The 15,609-nt window shown below is 42.6% G+C and overlaps 1 protein-coding gene across 1 annotated transcript in view; it reads left to right on the top strand.

Annotated features, from left to right (window-relative positions):
- itga5 (integrin, alpha 5 (fibronectin receptor, alpha polypeptide)) overlaps positions 1-15,609 on the top strand; it is a 35,162-nt gene that overhangs the window by 13,685 nt on the left and 5,868 nt on the right. Inside the window, exons 3-26 of the mRNA XM_075475208.1 lie at positions 1,712-1,812; positions 2,291-2,414; positions 2,593-2,654; positions 2,742-2,787; positions 2,876-2,998; positions 3,104-3,148; positions 3,345-3,388; positions 3,611-3,667; positions 4,136-4,188; positions 4,339-4,547; positions 5,071-5,262; positions 5,363-5,408; positions 6,782-6,895; positions 8,147-8,202; positions 8,587-8,744; positions 8,868-9,005; positions 11,177-11,244; positions 12,555-12,705; positions 12,785-12,877; positions 13,340-13,419; positions 13,968-14,048; positions 14,151-14,256; positions 14,572-14,730; positions 15,311-15,418. Of these exons, the coding sequence (XP_075331323.1) occupies positions 1,712-1,812; positions 2,291-2,414; positions 2,593-2,654; positions 2,742-2,787; positions 2,876-2,998; positions 3,104-3,148; positions 3,345-3,388; positions 3,611-3,667; positions 4,136-4,188; positions 4,339-4,547; positions 5,071-5,262; positions 5,363-5,408; positions 6,782-6,895; positions 8,147-8,202; positions 8,587-8,744; positions 8,868-9,005; positions 11,177-11,244; positions 12,555-12,705; positions 12,785-12,877; positions 13,340-13,419; positions 13,968-14,048; positions 14,151-14,256; positions 14,572-14,730; positions 15,311-15,418 (2,414 nt within the window). The remainder of the gene's footprint in view (positions 1-1,711; positions 1,813-2,290; positions 2,415-2,592; positions 2,655-2,741; positions 2,788-2,875; positions 2,999-3,103; positions 3,149-3,344; positions 3,389-3,610; positions 3,668-4,135; positions 4,189-4,338; positions 4,548-5,070; positions 5,263-5,362; positions 5,409-6,781; positions 6,896-8,146; positions 8,203-8,586; positions 8,745-8,867; positions 9,006-11,176; positions 11,245-12,554; positions 12,706-12,784; positions 12,878-13,339; positions 13,420-13,967; positions 14,049-14,150; positions 14,257-14,571; positions 14,731-15,310; positions 15,419-15,609) is intronic.

A 15,609-nucleotide genomic window follows, 5' to 3' on the forward strand; every position in this document is an offset into this window, starting at 1 on the left:
TAAACGTGCATGTAGACGGTGAAGCACGCGGTGGATTAGACTTTGCGTTCTGCGCATGCTCAAGGTTTTTTCCCGGGGTCGTGACCCGGAAGTCTGAAGAGACGATATCACTGTTGTCGCCGCCGTCGGAAAGAAACAAACAACGCGATGGAGAATGCGCCGTTGTGCATCGCGTTTGTGCAATAAGCAGCTCATCACAAACGAAATGTAGAGGGACGTAGCTTCATCTTGCTCTTCGTTCGACATTTTCTCGAATATCTGAGTCTGTTGTTGTTGGTGGTGGTGAAGCGGTCAACCGGAAGTGGCTCTATTAGCAATAGTTGAAATGGGTACAGCGCCACCTATCGTATCGGAGTATGACATGCTTTGTGCCCCTGATTCCATTCATTCACCGCCATATATCCAAGGATAATTACCCTAGCTCAAATAAGGAGCAACTCAGTCTTATTGTAATTTAGCCAATAATCCGATCCTTTCAGTGCCATGTAACCCAACTGATTAACTCTTCAGCTTTAAACTCCACCTTGTGGGTTTGCATATACATTTTCCAATGAAATTCTCCTGTATGGAAGATATTTAGAAAAAAAAAAATACAATGTAGATAATACAGATTAGTTAAAGTAACAAGCTTCTATTTAAGTGCTGGACATGCAGTTGCCGATGTGGTTAAAGCCCTTCTGAACATTCAGAGCAGGGGTGGCTGTCATTGGCCTACAATGTAGCAGGAAAACCCAGAGATGGAGATTAGGCAGAAATGTAGCCAGGTTATTAAAAATCGATATTCTCTCTGTTAAACGTCGTGGGTGAGGAAAAGCGTCTCTCCCTGTAAGCAAATTAGGGAATAGACTGTAAAGACAAAGGGATGTGGGTGAGAAAAAGGAATAGGAAAATGGAGATGGTGTTGAAAATTAAAACTTAGAAAAGGAGAGTGAAGAGTGTGCATAAACAGAGAAGACTGGGAAGTTGCTGTGAGGAAGCCAGGCCAGAGTGTGTATGTTTTCCTTGGACCCCATTCCCGAGGCTGTTTCCACAAAGACACGGAGCAGACCTTCATCTTCAGCTCCAGGCTGCCTAGTTGGCTGGAACTAAAGACTGGAAACAGGCATGATGAGGAACCTTTTTTTTTTTCTTTGCATTCACAAAAGTCCTGATCTATCAGTAGCAGTATCCATCACTCCTACCCGATTATGCTGTGCCCTTCTCCTACAGATGTCTCATATCCTTGTATGAGCTCTGTGGTGGTGGAGAGTCCTCCTTGCCAAATCAATTTGTTTGCATTTCATTCTTTATTGCAGCACAGATGTAACATATGTCTTCCAATAAAGTTGTGTTTAAACCTGACTCCTGGGACCATCTGTCATATCACCTGCTGCTGTCAAAGTGGGGGATCAGTGTTACTGGCCAGGTGGCCAAACAGAGCAGAAGGTCAGCAGGGTCAAGCCAGTCCAGTCCAGTCCAAACCTGGCCAAGCAAAGACCACTACCATTTCTTGAACAGTGGTGTTGTAGCAAACTCTCACCCAGATGATCTTTGCATGAAAAATGGTGTAACTGGAGTCTTCCAGCCTGCTGTCTGCCAATTGCACAGATGTTTCCAAGAGCGTGAGAGGGGAAAGACGGAAGAATTAGGATACTTGAGGTCGAGCTTATGGAATGCATGTTTTATCATACTCGTATAACTCGTACAACTTTTTTTTCTGTATTTTTCCCAGGGGATCGCTCTGTCTTGATCAACGACACAAAACACCAGGTTGATTCCAAGTCCCACCAATGGTTTGGCGCTACTGTGCGTTCTCACGGTGACACCATTCTGGTAAGATAACCCCCAACCCCCCCGTCCCCTCTCAAAGAAGGATCTTGGATTGGGCAAAGTTTCAGTTTTGCTGTGTGCCACTGATGATTTAGATCAAGATTGATTAACTTTTATTCGTGTCAAATAACATATATAGATTAAAAGAATGAAAGAAATTGGAAAAACAACAAATATTTATTTATATTACAAAGCACAGAGTGGACCTCCAGAGAAGAAAAACTCCTGTAAAGAAGTTTTGTGCCCACATGTGACATCAAAGTTTAGCTACCTGCTGTTTGGTCTGATTGTATGGGTTGTGACCTGAGCTGAGTTAAAATAGTTGCTCTGCTCCAGATGTACCACTGACCTCAGCCTGAGACTCCCCCTGAGCTCACCCGAGCGTTGTTGCAACTGGAAAAACATCTCCTACTTAAAAGCTCATCCCGTTCATCATCACATCTCCTCCCTGACACTCCCCATTTATTTTCTCCACCTTCAGGCCTGTGCCCCTCTTTACTCCTGGCGGACTGAAAAGGATGTCCCCCGTTCAGACGCTACAGGAACCTGCTACCTCTCAGTCCAGAATTTCACTAAATTTGTGGAGTATGCCCCATGTCGGACAGGTGACGGTCACCACTTTTCAAATTGGTCATTATGCACAATGCACCTGCCTATGAGAAAATAAGATGATGGATTTTTTTAATTTATCCATGTCACTGGATATCACTTAAAATCAGAGGGTTTATTAACAAATAATTCTGCCAATGAGTTAAAAATAATACATTTTACTATGTGTTTCAGAACTCAGTGATGCGGTGGGACAAGGCTACTGTCAGGGGGGATTCAGTGCTGACTTCACTGTGGTAAAAACTATATTTGTGTTCGTTCCCCACCAGTAGCTTCTTGGAAAATCTTTTTTCTGTTGTTGTAATTGATGTGTTATCTTTCAGGATGGCAAAGTGGTACTGGGTGGACCAGGCAGCTACTTTTGGCAAGGTACATAGGACAAACAAAACTGATGTGACAAAGCCAAAATCAAAAAGATAATTTTCCTTAATGTTTTCCTCTTTTGTCCACATTATAGGTCAGGTGATCGCTGCAACTAAGGAAGACATAATCAAAGCTTACTATCCTGGTTACTTTATGCAGGCTGTTGAGGGTCAAATCCAAACCAAACAGTTCCAGTTCCATGATGACAGCTACCAAGGTAGGCTGACTAAACTTAGTAGTTTTTGATGAATGCATGAATTTCTTCTCCATTTGTCTGCCATTAAAGCTGAAGCTGACGTCCGGGCCTTTGTATTTATAACAGGCTACTCTGTTGCTGTTGGGGAATTCAGTGGTGATCAGGTGGAAGGTGAGTCAATAAAAAAAGGTGACAATTAGTCAAATACATTTCTTTAACAATGCAAAAATAACTGCTGAAGTATCAGTGATCAGCCACAATATTTCATGTGATTACTGAGCTGAAATTGTCTTCATTGGTGGAATTATGTTGTCCTCTGGGCTTTGACTGTGTATTTTTCCTGCTAAAGCTTTGCTTCTTCTTTCAGATTTTGTGGCTGGTGTTCCAAAAGAACTCATGCTTTATGGTTCGGTAAGAGTGCTTAATCATTGATCTCATTTCGCCATTGGTAGAAATGCTTTTAAAATGAGAGACCTGGATTTAAGACTTGGGACTGAGGTGGGAATGTAAAACAGCCTGAAAACAGGCTCTGCAATGCTGGGGATTGTTTTTGCAGAAGATTCCATCCCAGAGACTGTGCTCATATAAGACCTCATAAAAAGATGTTCGCCATATGTGCTTGATGTGTTGCAGGTGTCCATTTTGAATGGTACAGATATGACAAACATGATGAAATACACTGGTGAGCAGGTAAGTCTGAAAAGTCAGGTTTGATTGTCAGTCATTCTCCAGGAAAATAATTTCCTTTTACAATGTTTAGTAGGTCCTGGTCTCTTTTATGGTGTTCTGTAAAGCTTAGTTACTGAGTGGAAAGTGCAATGGCAATTTGTGCAAATGGTTCTGGTGAATGGTAAAACAGCAATGATTCAGCTGAATTAGTAAAATCACAGGAGAATTTGTATTCACCCTGACAATTCAGGTGGTCTCTTCTGCTTTTCAGTCTCAAGATCATGGCAGAAAATTCTAAAAAGGAAAAAGAAATTAAACTCTAATCTAATCTAATCTGTAAAAACCCACCAAGCCTTTGTTTTTTCTTTAAGTCTTCATTTATTCTACTAATGAAGTATGAGTGTTTTAGATTACGTGAGAACAAATCGAATCTTGATTATGCGAGTCTAAGATTTTCATTGCTTAAAGATATGAAATCGTCATTCACAGATGGGGTCATATTTTGGCTATGCATTGGCAACAACTGATATCAACAGTGATGGGTGAGTGGAAGCATCTTCTCCTTTTCTTGCTAATTGGTTAACTTGGCAGTCTAAATTGGAAACCATCAACTACCTATTACAGCTTTATCCTTGAGCGTCTATGTGGTTGAGTTTAAATGAGTTTGTGCAATGTTCCTTTCATGTCTGCAGGATGGTTGACCTGCTGGTGGGAGCTCCTTTGCTGATGGTCCGTGACTCAGACGGTCGTCTTGAGGAGATGGGGCGGGTCTATGTTTATCTACAGCGTGGCCCCTTGAACCTGGAGCTCCGCCAACCTCATCTGACGGGAAGCCAGGTGTTTGGGAGATTTGGCAGCACCATTGCACCACTAGGAGACCTGAACCAGGATGGTTTTAATGGTAAAAATAGGAAACTGGCCATGAAGAAAGTTTTGAAATGAATAGCACCAGTTTGTAGTTATTTAGATTGCTTACAAAGGAGAAAGCAAGTTAAACAACAAACAAAAATACAAATCTTGTAGAAATCTCAGATGTTTTCCTCTTTCATTTTATTAGGGAGCTACAATATTGAGTTACCAATTTATTTGTCAGCTGAATTTTTGTGAATTTAGTGGTATCACAGTCAGAAGAGAAACTGTATTGCCAGGGTTTTTGTCTTTATATGTCTTTAAAGAGACTTTAGATACTTTAGGTTCTAAGGACATAAATCAATGGTGGCCTCTAAAAAGGTAGGCATAGACATGTACCATATTAATCTAATTTCTTAAATAAGCATGTGATGCTAGCAGGGTCAAGCCCACAAAATGTCCAATCTTGACTCATTTAATGTCTTACTGCAAAATTGAATTGTTTACACCGGGATTGTTTTTGGGCAATTTAAAAGAAAAGACTATTTTTTCCCTCACTTTTTGCTTCTTGGAAGACGTGGCTATAAGCTGTCCGTTTGGAGGGGATGATCGGCAGGGACTGGTCTACATCTATAATGGCTACTCAGAAGGTCTCAGGGAAAAACCATCTCAGGTGATCACGGGCCAATGGGCAGTTGGTGCTGTTCCTGCCAGCTTTGGGTTTGCCCTCAGAGGTGCCAAGGATCTGGACATGAATGGATACCCAGGTAAATGTTTGTTAAATATCTGTCATGACCATCACTGTCTCTTTACCGTTTTAACCGCTCTCTTTACCGTTTTCCCGATTGTGTTCTTTAATTTTCTTAGATCTCATTGTTGGAGCCTTTGGTGTTGATAAGGCAATTCTCTATAGGTATGTTGTTTCATCTTCCTGATGTAGTCATACATGTCTTTTAGGTCAATCACATTGTTTTCATGCTGAGAAACAGTTAAGGGGAAAAATGTCACTCTTTAGGTTTACCCTAAATTTTAAATATAAAACACATAAAACAGACAGACTAAAAGAGCAAATTTTACTAAAAAGCGAAAAGAAAGTTTCAGCATGTGAAAAATGTTCTTAATTTGCAAAATCAGCTATGCTATGGCTGAGGATTTCTGCTATGAATCTGCAGAGCACCACTGAAAGTCTTGGTGATGTAAGGCAGCCTGTGCTCGACTATTTAGAGGAGCCAGTGCTAATCAATCATGACTACCTACAGTGTGGTGCTGTACAGCTTATTTGCATGCACTTTTGAGGAACACGTGAAATGAGAAGCTAGCAAGCTACAACGAGAAGTTAATATAGGCTAATATAGATTAGGTGGAGAACACATGCAAAAGCATGACTGAGTAAGGTGCCGTAGTACTTGTTGAGCTGTGGGGATTAGCTATAACCTTACTTGCTCCTGGTCCAACAGCAGATAACCATGGAAGCCACTAGCTATAGGAGCACTGGGCTAGACAGGGTCAGGAACCAAACTAACCTAGGAGCTAACAGAAAACCTTTGGCACACAGCAGAAGCAAGGCATAGCGAGTATAGCTGGCAAGCTGTGCAAGTGTAAACTGCTATCTCCAGCGGGTAGGCCTGCTCTCAGGCCTATTACAGCTAGTAGCTTCTGCAGGAAGGAAGCTGCCGGTCAGGTTGTATTTCAGCCAAGGCTGTGCTCTGCTAGCTCCTGGGCTTACTTTGCATTAGCTACAGGAGTGGGCGGCTTCCATAGCACGCAAGCTTCCAGTCGGCTTGCACAGCTGACCAAGTTTTGCAGTTTTTGCTTGGCCTTGCTTCTGCTGTGTGCCACTAATCCAGATAATAAGACCACCTCTGGGAGCAATGGGCTACCTATCAGCTCTAAGATGGCCCAGCTCCTGGAGCTAGCAGCACCGGGATTGTTGAAAGCAAAGAAAGCAAATATATTACAGTTATCATATTTCCATGTGCATGCGACCTTCTATATTTTCTTTGGCTCTCTTGAGTCATTCTAAATCACTTGGAGATGTGGGTGTGGTCAGATTTATAGATCCCCATCCAGTGAATGAAGAAAAAAGATGTAGAATCAGAACAGTTTCAAAGATATGACAGATTTGTTTTCCTGGCAAAAACTTGCAAAATGTAGTTTGGAGGAATTTGGAGAAACAGATGAGTTTTAATAGGATTTATAACAGCCGGACTGAGACTTTAAGGTACCGAAAGTGGAAATATAATATCTGGTGATTGACTCTTGTACATTATTTTTTGTTACCCATAGATCCCGTCCAATAGTCAACACCAGTGCCTCCCTGACAGTTTACCCCACCATGATTAACCCCGAAGAGAAGAACTGCATGATCACCAATGGAAACTCCAGCATTCCTGTTTCCTGGTGAGTGTTCAGATTGTCCAGTAACCAGCACTCTCTGTCTTGTATTTGTTTGACTCTACTGCAGAAAAGATGAGCTTCCCCATACCCCCCCCATACATAAACACTTCTATCCTGCCAGGAAATTCTGATAAGCAATACCTATAACATCAGCCGTCACGGTACTTGCCTGTAGCGAGCACTGCCTTTATGTGACCTATTTTCTAAAATGTCCTGATATCACAGCAGAGAAATAACATGCTGAATAGCAGCATTGTTGGCTGCTTTTGGCCTCGTCCAAATGTGCACAGTGTTCAGCTCCAGAAAAGGGGAGAGGAAACAGATGACGGTTACTCGCTGCTCGACATGGTTGACGCTGCACTCGTGTCTGCTTTTTTTCCCCCCTACTCCACATCCTGAACCATAAAGGAAACTCTTGTATACACATATGTCTTGATTATGCTACGTTGCCTGGTGATGAGGAGTATTTGGTGGGGGTGAAAGGAGAGCAGAGGGGATAATGGGAAGGAGGTCGTGTGGGGAGGGGCAGGGAGGTTTTCGCAGTTGCTTTGAATGAGATATTGTTTAGTGGTGGAGCACAGCTGGGAAACATCAGGACACGTAGACTCCTGTGAGTTTGCGCACACAGTTGTGAAGACTCAGGAGCGTATACATGAACTTATTATTAATCCTCAAAAGAAGTCTTTGTATTTTCTGTCTTTTCTCCTTTCCAATTCAGGTTTTTGCTTTTAGAATTTTGCCTCCGCTTTTCTTTGTGGGGTTAGCAGTGATTGGGTTGGGGATTTCAGAGTTGCAGAACCGGACAGCAGCAGCATGTTGTATGGCTGATGTCATGGGAGAGAGCTACAGGCTTATACAGACAGCCACTGACTGGTCAGCACTGAAACCTGAAACTTTGCACAATTTCACCCTTCTTAACTCTGCTATGCCGGTCTGTGTGTTAGGGGGGGGCTGTGGGTGGAAACGGAGACACACTGTTTTATCAGCCCAGCTGGCGAGAGTGGTCAAATGCCAGCCCTGTCTCTAAACATTTTAAATTGTTTTCATATTATTCGTGGCATTCCCATTACGCCTCATGCCTCGTAATGTGAACCATGTAAGTAGCTGACACAAGAAAACTGGGCCATGAGAGGAAGTTGGACACAAAGTGAGGGCAAGTGAGGGGTCCTGTGTGTACGGTATATTAATACTGAACCTTTGCCATTGATGAATATGCTTCTCTCATCATTTCCTTGTTCTTTCTGTCCAAAACAGTGTCAACCTGAGTTTCTGCATATCTGCTGAAGGGAAGCACTTACCAGGCAATCTAGGTGAGCCAATTTTCCACATCTGCACTTTGTTACAAGTATGCAAACTAGCCACCAATGTTCGTGTTTTAGGTACATAAATCTGCAGCTGAAAATGTTTTGACATCCGATGTAGATTTTTTTTTTTTTGGGGGGGGGGGGGGGGACAAACACTTTGACAAAAGTCTTCTGTGATCAATGTTTAACAAACAACCCTCTTCTGTGTTCAATCCATTTTCCCTATCAACCTTTAGCTATTATCTTTAATTACTCCATGCTCTCTCTGCTACATTGACGACATTGTGTGTGTCTCAGAGAACTTATGGCAGCCTTTTTCAAACCTGTCATTAAGCGACTCAAGAACATTCAGCAAACCATGAATGCTCGTTTGTGCGTTATGTGTTCCAGATTTCCAGGTGGAGGTGCAGCTTGACAGTCAAAAGCACAAGCAGAAAGGTGCAGTGAAGAGAGCTCTGTTCTTGGATTCCCAGCAGCCGTTGCTCCATAGGAGTGTGAGGGTGCGCCATGGCGAGCGCCTGTGCCACCACACAAAGATCTACCTAAGGGTATGCCTTCTCTTTGACTAAAAAAAAAAAGAAGAAAAAACACTTTATGGCTAAGACTTGGGTCTTAAAGAAATGATTTTCACTATTTTATATAACCCCTGTAATGTGTTTCTTTTACTGCAGGAGGATAAAGAGTTCAGGGATAAACTCTCCTCCATTTTTGTGGCCTTGAACTTCAGCTTGGATCCAAAAGCTCCTGCAGACTCCCACGGCTTGCGGCCCATCCTCAACTATCAGACCACCAGTGTAATTGAGCAGAAGGTACTTTGGCATCAGTTACACATGGCCCACCTTCTGTCAGTACAGTTAACTAATCCTTGAGTGATCTGCTGAGCTACTAAAATCAAAAGGCTGAAAGTTGTTTACTTCATGAAAGCAAGGTATTTGTGCAGTGGAGTATTTCTATGTCCTTACAGGAATAGCTTTTGGCATGCTTGCCTGGGTAATGACGTCAGGTGATTTCCAAATGGATGGTGGATATCTCTGGGTGGGGGAACAGCCAGGCTTTTTACCTATCTGGTTAAGTCTTTTGGCATTTAGCCGGCATCTGTTCAGCTGTGGCACAGCTTGCGCCATATTTGAGTTCAGTAACAGCTATCAGATTGGAACATTTAGGAAATGGTAATCGGGGTAGTTTGATCTCCCTTTTTCTCTTTTATTCTCAATTCTGGTGTGTTTCTAACTTTCCCGTTGGTCCTTTTACTGATGTCTCTCCTAGATATCAAAGCAGTTTGGCCTCCAGATGTGGTCTGCTGCCGATCCAAAATCCTTGAGAGAAGCCTTAGCCGTAATATAATTTTTAAATCTGAAAAAAAGGGGAATTTTTAAAACAAAGAGGGCAAACTTGATCCGAGTATTAGTGTGTGTAAAAAGCAAGTGGGAATAGTGTCAGACTGCCAACGTATTTCATCAATCTTGCTTAATATTGTGCGAAGGCAACTATGTATAAACAGTGAATAGTGACCATTACACCACAGCCTTGGATTAGATCAGACAGATGATGCTCTATTGAGTTTCACATATGCTTAGAGTGTGTAGCTGGCTATGTAAGATTTCCTTGACGGTGCCAAGTTCTTCTCAAAGCTGGAGTGGGAATGAAAGATGGCTGATTTGCTTGGATCAATCTCTTTCTCCTCTTAACATATTGCACATGTCTCTATGAATTGTTTTGGCATTATGATGAATCTATTAATTACCATATTTTTTTCATTTCGTATCCACTTAAGTATCCAGCCAGTCAAGATTTCACCCTTTTAGATCTCTGAAATGGATGAAATTGTGTATCACTACCCTCATTGTTCGTAAATGATATCATCTGACCAAATGGGTATGACTGATAAATGGAGCCTAGGGATATTGCCATGCTAGTGTCTTGATTTCCCTGCATGATGTTGGTCCTCATTATGTCACATGCTGATGTCATTGTTGATGTTGTTGTTGAAGTACATCCATGTTATAAACATTGTTTTCCTGCCCTGCGCAGACGTACAGACCAGGGTGAACATGTGGCCAAGTTAGCATGGTGGTTACCATGATGTCCATAATTAGAGCCCCCGGATGGTGTAATGACAAGGGGGCCGCTTTGCTCTCTGTAATCTCCTCCTTCACTTCTATTTATTATCATCATCGTCATGAGCATCATCTCACTGTCAGTCGCAGTGGGATGCAATTTGGCTATCCGCAGGGCTTTCTCTGCCTCTGCCCTGACACACTTTCAGCGGTCAGCCACTTATCCGGCAGTGCTTCTGCTCCTCCGCTCTCTTACCCTCCACTGTAATCTGGGAACCCTCACGCCTGTTTTCAGGTCAACAGAGCTATCTTATATCAATACGTCCTCTAAACTGTAAGCTCCTCCCCCTCCATGTGATCATATACGGCTGTGGTTCGCAGGGTGGTGTAGTGTGTGGTGAAAGCGTGGTTCACCACATAGTGCTGTGATGTGGGGCACTGGTGAGAGCTGGGAGCTGGCAACTGTGCGCTCACTATCTCCTTCAGCATTATCTCTGAGCTTTACCAAGTTCATTATTTCCCCTTTTTAACATTACTAACAGGCTGCATGTGTACATCGGGACAGCTGATTCATGGTACCATGTCTGGGCTTGTCATGACCTCATCAAGGCAGTATTGTCCCCTTGAGCGATGACATTGTTTCTGTCTGAAGTGCAGTGATGATGTCTAGTAAATAAGGAGGGCTGCAGTCCAGGTGTGTGTTGGTTGGTGGTCGGGAGGCCGCGGTGGAACATGTTAGTCATGCTGCATGTTGCATCTTGCTACACAAATCCTGTTGTCTCCCTTAATCAAAGTTTTGATTTATCTGTTGTATTCACATGTAAAGTAAGTGGTATTTTGGTCAGAACCTGTGACCTGTAACCTGTGTCATGATTTACAGCAGCCCAATATTAAAACTTTACCACAACAATGTGATCTTTTAGGCTCAGATTCTGCTGGACTGTGGAGAAGACAACATCTGTGTTCCTGACTTGAAGCTGGCTGTCTATAGGTGAGTCTCTTCCTATTCTTACATCTATGTTGAAAAAGCCAGTTCAGTGGATTATACGTGGGGAACTCTGAAGAGAATCACAGCAGCTGTTGCGCTGCTTTGTTTAGTTTAACATACCAGAGAGTGAGTGTTAATAGCCGCAATGTTGCTGTACAGTTGGGGCACCCCGTTCTATAAAAACGGGCAGCAGCTCTGCTTCACAGGTGCACTGACAAACAGTTAAAAGGAGCAGACTGGAGACATGAAAGGCATCTGTTTAGATAGCTTTTTTTGCCAGAGAGACAACCTCATCTGGCCCTGAAGCTGTCAGGAGCACCCGGCCTGCCACACTTTGATTTGAGAAATCTGTTACCATTTTTCTCAAAAATAACAGCCTCCTCGATACACCCTTCTCTGCTCTGTCATTTTGATTTCACATTCCTATATTTATCTACCATCTGCCTTTTTCATTTTTTTATTTTTTTAAACGTATGGTTGATAAGTCACATATGGAATAATCTGCTGCGGCCAACCGATCTAGAAAGTAGGACTAAATTATCTAGGTAAAAGTAATATATTGTTGCTTTTGTCTGCTCTGTTGTAAATTAGAGAAGCTCAGTGGTAGTTGGAAAGGTAGGCCCGAGGGTCACGATTTAGTGGAAGTTCTTCATCATTCTTACAAGGTTGCTTCTTATATTCTGCTGCCACATAACCTGTTAGACCCAAGGTCCCTAAAGGAAGGCTTAAAGGTTTTGTGGTGTTTTCTAATTTGTAGTCTTTGTTTGGTTTAAAAGGTGTGATGCCATTTAGAATCAGGCTATGACTGACGAACAGACGAGAAGAGGATCGGCTTCAGAAATCTTCTCCCTCTTGCTCGCCTGCTTTATGAGAACGGGCCGTAATTAAAAGCATCTGTGTGACCCTCCATATGGAACATCTCATTGTTCTTAAGTGTGGAGAATGGTGGTGGGAGCGAGAGAAAGTAATGAATGGTTGGCTGTTTTACAGCGCTATGTGCTGTTGTACAGCATGTACGACTTTATTACCACATCAGAAAAAAATGTGATTGAACCTGGTGGATTTTCTGCGATGAAATCTAATTGATGCTCTTTGCAGCCTAGATGTGCTTACCCCAAAGCCTGAAAATTTGCTTGTTTAGCTTAAGCAATAGGAATTTATTGCTCATTGTGCTGTAAGCAAACACAAACAAATACATCTTTGCTTACTCTATTACTCTGTTACCCTCACGCAACTTGATCTGTATTTATTTGTGTGATAAATCTAACCATTGAGCTATTTATCTATTCTCTTCCCCTGGTTTGGGCTTTCAGTGACAAGAAGGAAGTCTACCTTGGTGATGACAACTCGCTGACCTTGACTTTCAACGCCAGGAATGAGGGCGAGGGAGGTGCGTACGAGGCGGAGCTGTACGTGGTGCTGCCCCCTGAGGCTGATTACAGCGGTATTGCACGCAATAATGAGGTGAGAGGAAATGCCACAAAACAAAGTGAAAATCTCCACCTTTCAGGCACTAATAAGTCACTGTTTCTTTCTTACTCAGAGCTTAACCCAGCTGACCTGCAGCTATGAGACCGAGAACCAGACCCGGTACCTCAGCTGTGATTTGGGCAACCCGATGAAAGCGGGCACCAATGTAAGAACACCGTTATATTCCTGATATTTGTTGGATAAAGTGTGTGGGTGGGCGGGGGGTGGGTGGAACAGGAAAAGTTAGCATGTGTCAGGAAATGTTGTGACAGAAAGTACAGGCTGCATCTGTGCCTTAAGCTCCCTGCTGGGAAGAGTTCCTCTTGTTAACGATTGAGTCACAAGCTAGCATGTTTTTAATAGGTCTGCAGAGGAAGGCCATCAGCTGCAAGTTAACGGCGAGTGACAGAAAGAGTTGTGTATTTTATTAACAAACTGTGAAGTTGCCGTGGGGTTCTTGATCTCGTGAAAGAAAATGTAGCGCACAAATAGGCAAATGCAGGTGAGATGTAATGAGCCACTTTGCGTGGAAAAATCCAGCTTTATTTCTGTGACTTGATGGACAGTAATGGAAAATAGTAGGTTTTTGGTCCTTTCTGGATAATTCTGATGACATTTCTCTTTGCAGCTATGGGCAGGTCTTCGCTTCACTGTGCCACGGCTGAAGGACACACACAAAACCGTTCAGTTTGAGCTGCAGATTCGCAGGTACAATTTTAATATTCCGCACAGTTCTCAAACGGAGGCTGAAAAAGTACACGCAGACTTTACTCAAGTAGAGGTACATATACCTTTGTGAAAAAATAAAGACTTTGAAAAAAAAAAGTTGAATTAATGATTCATTATCATTACTTGAATGAAAGTGGAAAAAAATACAAGCTCTAAAATGTACTTTAGATAACAAAACAAAACAAAAAAGGACAATTCCACAAGTTTTGGTTTTGTTATCAGAATATCACACCTAATATTAAACCTTTCTTTCTTAATGTTTTTTTTTTTTTTCAAAGTGTAAAGGAAACAACAAACACAACACGTTCATCAAGAATCTTGGCTCTCCTTGTATGGCAGAAGAGTTTATATACAAATAAGAAAAAAATATTTGTAATACAAACATGTTTCTTAAAATGTAGCGTGTAGAAGTAAACAGTTGTCAGAAAAAGTCCAAGGCTGATTTTTATTCAGCAGTACTGATCCCCACTCCTCTTAAATGGCTTCAGCTCATCAGAACATCTTTCCTTTGTTCTCTGTTTCCACAGTAAAAATGAGAATAATTCCCATAGTGAAGTAGCTCCCTACAAGCTGGAGGTGGTTGTTCAGGCTGATGCGATCCTTCAGGGGTGAGTTGAGTATTAAAATTTCCTCATTTGAACTGGTAGGACTTCATTAAGTTTCCAGTTGCTCCCTACACATGTTCTCACAGCCCTCCTTCCCCTTTCAAGTGTGTCTCGACCAGATAAGGTCTTCTTTCCACCGGCCAACTGGAAAGTGCCCAAAAACTACGTGGTGGAGAAAGACGTTGGGCCGGCAGTGGAACACATTTATGAGGTAATCAGAATGCTCTTATCTGTGTACACTCATTGGTGCAGAGCTGATTGGGTTGGAAAGTAGATCCTACCGTTCATTAAAGAAACTCACTTCCCAGAAAACGGCAAAAAAGGAAAACCAAAGAAAATGAGATCCAGATCAGAGTTATTTGGGGTTGTGCAGATCTACTGATGTGGATATTAAAGAAGTATCCTAGATAAGAAATGTTTCAGCATGGGAAAGAAACCCGTTGTAAAAATCTAGTTACATTTTGCTATAGGAAATAATAAAGGCTGCTCATCATATTGAAGGTTGTGTTTTGTCTCTTTTCTCCAGCTTGTGAACAACGGCCCCAGTCAGATCAGCCACACCTTACTTGAGCTGCGCTGCCCTCTCCGTGCCCTGGCTCGCACTCTCCTCTACCCTCTGGAATTCTCCACAGAAGGCCCCATCAACTGCACCTCGGACACAAAAATGAACCACCTTAACCTCAAAGTGAGGATCTTGCATGCACATGCACACCTATGGGGGTCAAATGAGGCTAAATTATATGTCGTTCTCCAGCCCAGTTCCCAATGTTTGGCCCACATCCACCTTCTCCTCCTCCCAGTTTACCAGCCCCACCCAGGACACTTACCCCACCACTGCTTTGAAGTTGCAGCTCTTCCCTAAGAACCACCTCATCCTGCACCACACCCCCTCGTGTTCAACATGCAGTGACACCCAGTTTATACCGAGTGGTAGCCGTAGGATTCTGTAGGCAAAACATTTCAGTGCAGTTATTTTTGTTTACTTCAGACGCTTAACAGATGTTAAGCAGGGCTTCGAATGGTCATCTGTCTTAGCCATGACCTAATGTTTTTTTTCCCCCTGGTGTATTGCTGAGCGTGGAGTATTTCCACGGGAATCCGTGAGGTGGAAAGCTCACATGCTTCTGATTAATGACAAAGAGCCTCAGGGTCATGCTAACATTAGGTCTTATATTGACGGAGAGGGTGGTGTGCTCTTCTGCCCGGTGAAGTCAGTCAATGTGTTGTTTTAATGGGTGTGTGTTTCTGTTTGCATCCTCCTGTAGCTCCAGCGCACATCCACAGAATCTCCTATTCTGGCACTGAAGGCCCATGAGCACCACATCGAGAGGAGGGATGTCAACAAGAATCCACTAGCTCATTTAACGAACCTGGTAAGATTATTAGAGAACAAATGTTGCTTTCTCGAGATGAATCCCAACATCAAAGGTGATTGACTGACGACTGAAGGTTGAAATCTTTTGGCTAAATATGGTCATATATATTTGTGTCGCTCATATAAGTCAGTTAAGTTGCTTTAGGTGTATGATCTGGATCTATTTTGGTGACACAGGTCTAGCACTTA

This window comes from Odontesthes bonariensis, chromosome 10 (assembly GCF_027942865.1).
Source record: "Odontesthes bonariensis isolate fOdoBon6 chromosome 10, fOdoBon6.hap1, whole genome shotgun sequence".
Taxonomy (NCBI): Eukaryota; Metazoa; Chordata; class Actinopteri; order Atheriniformes; family Atherinopsidae; genus Odontesthes; species Odontesthes bonariensis.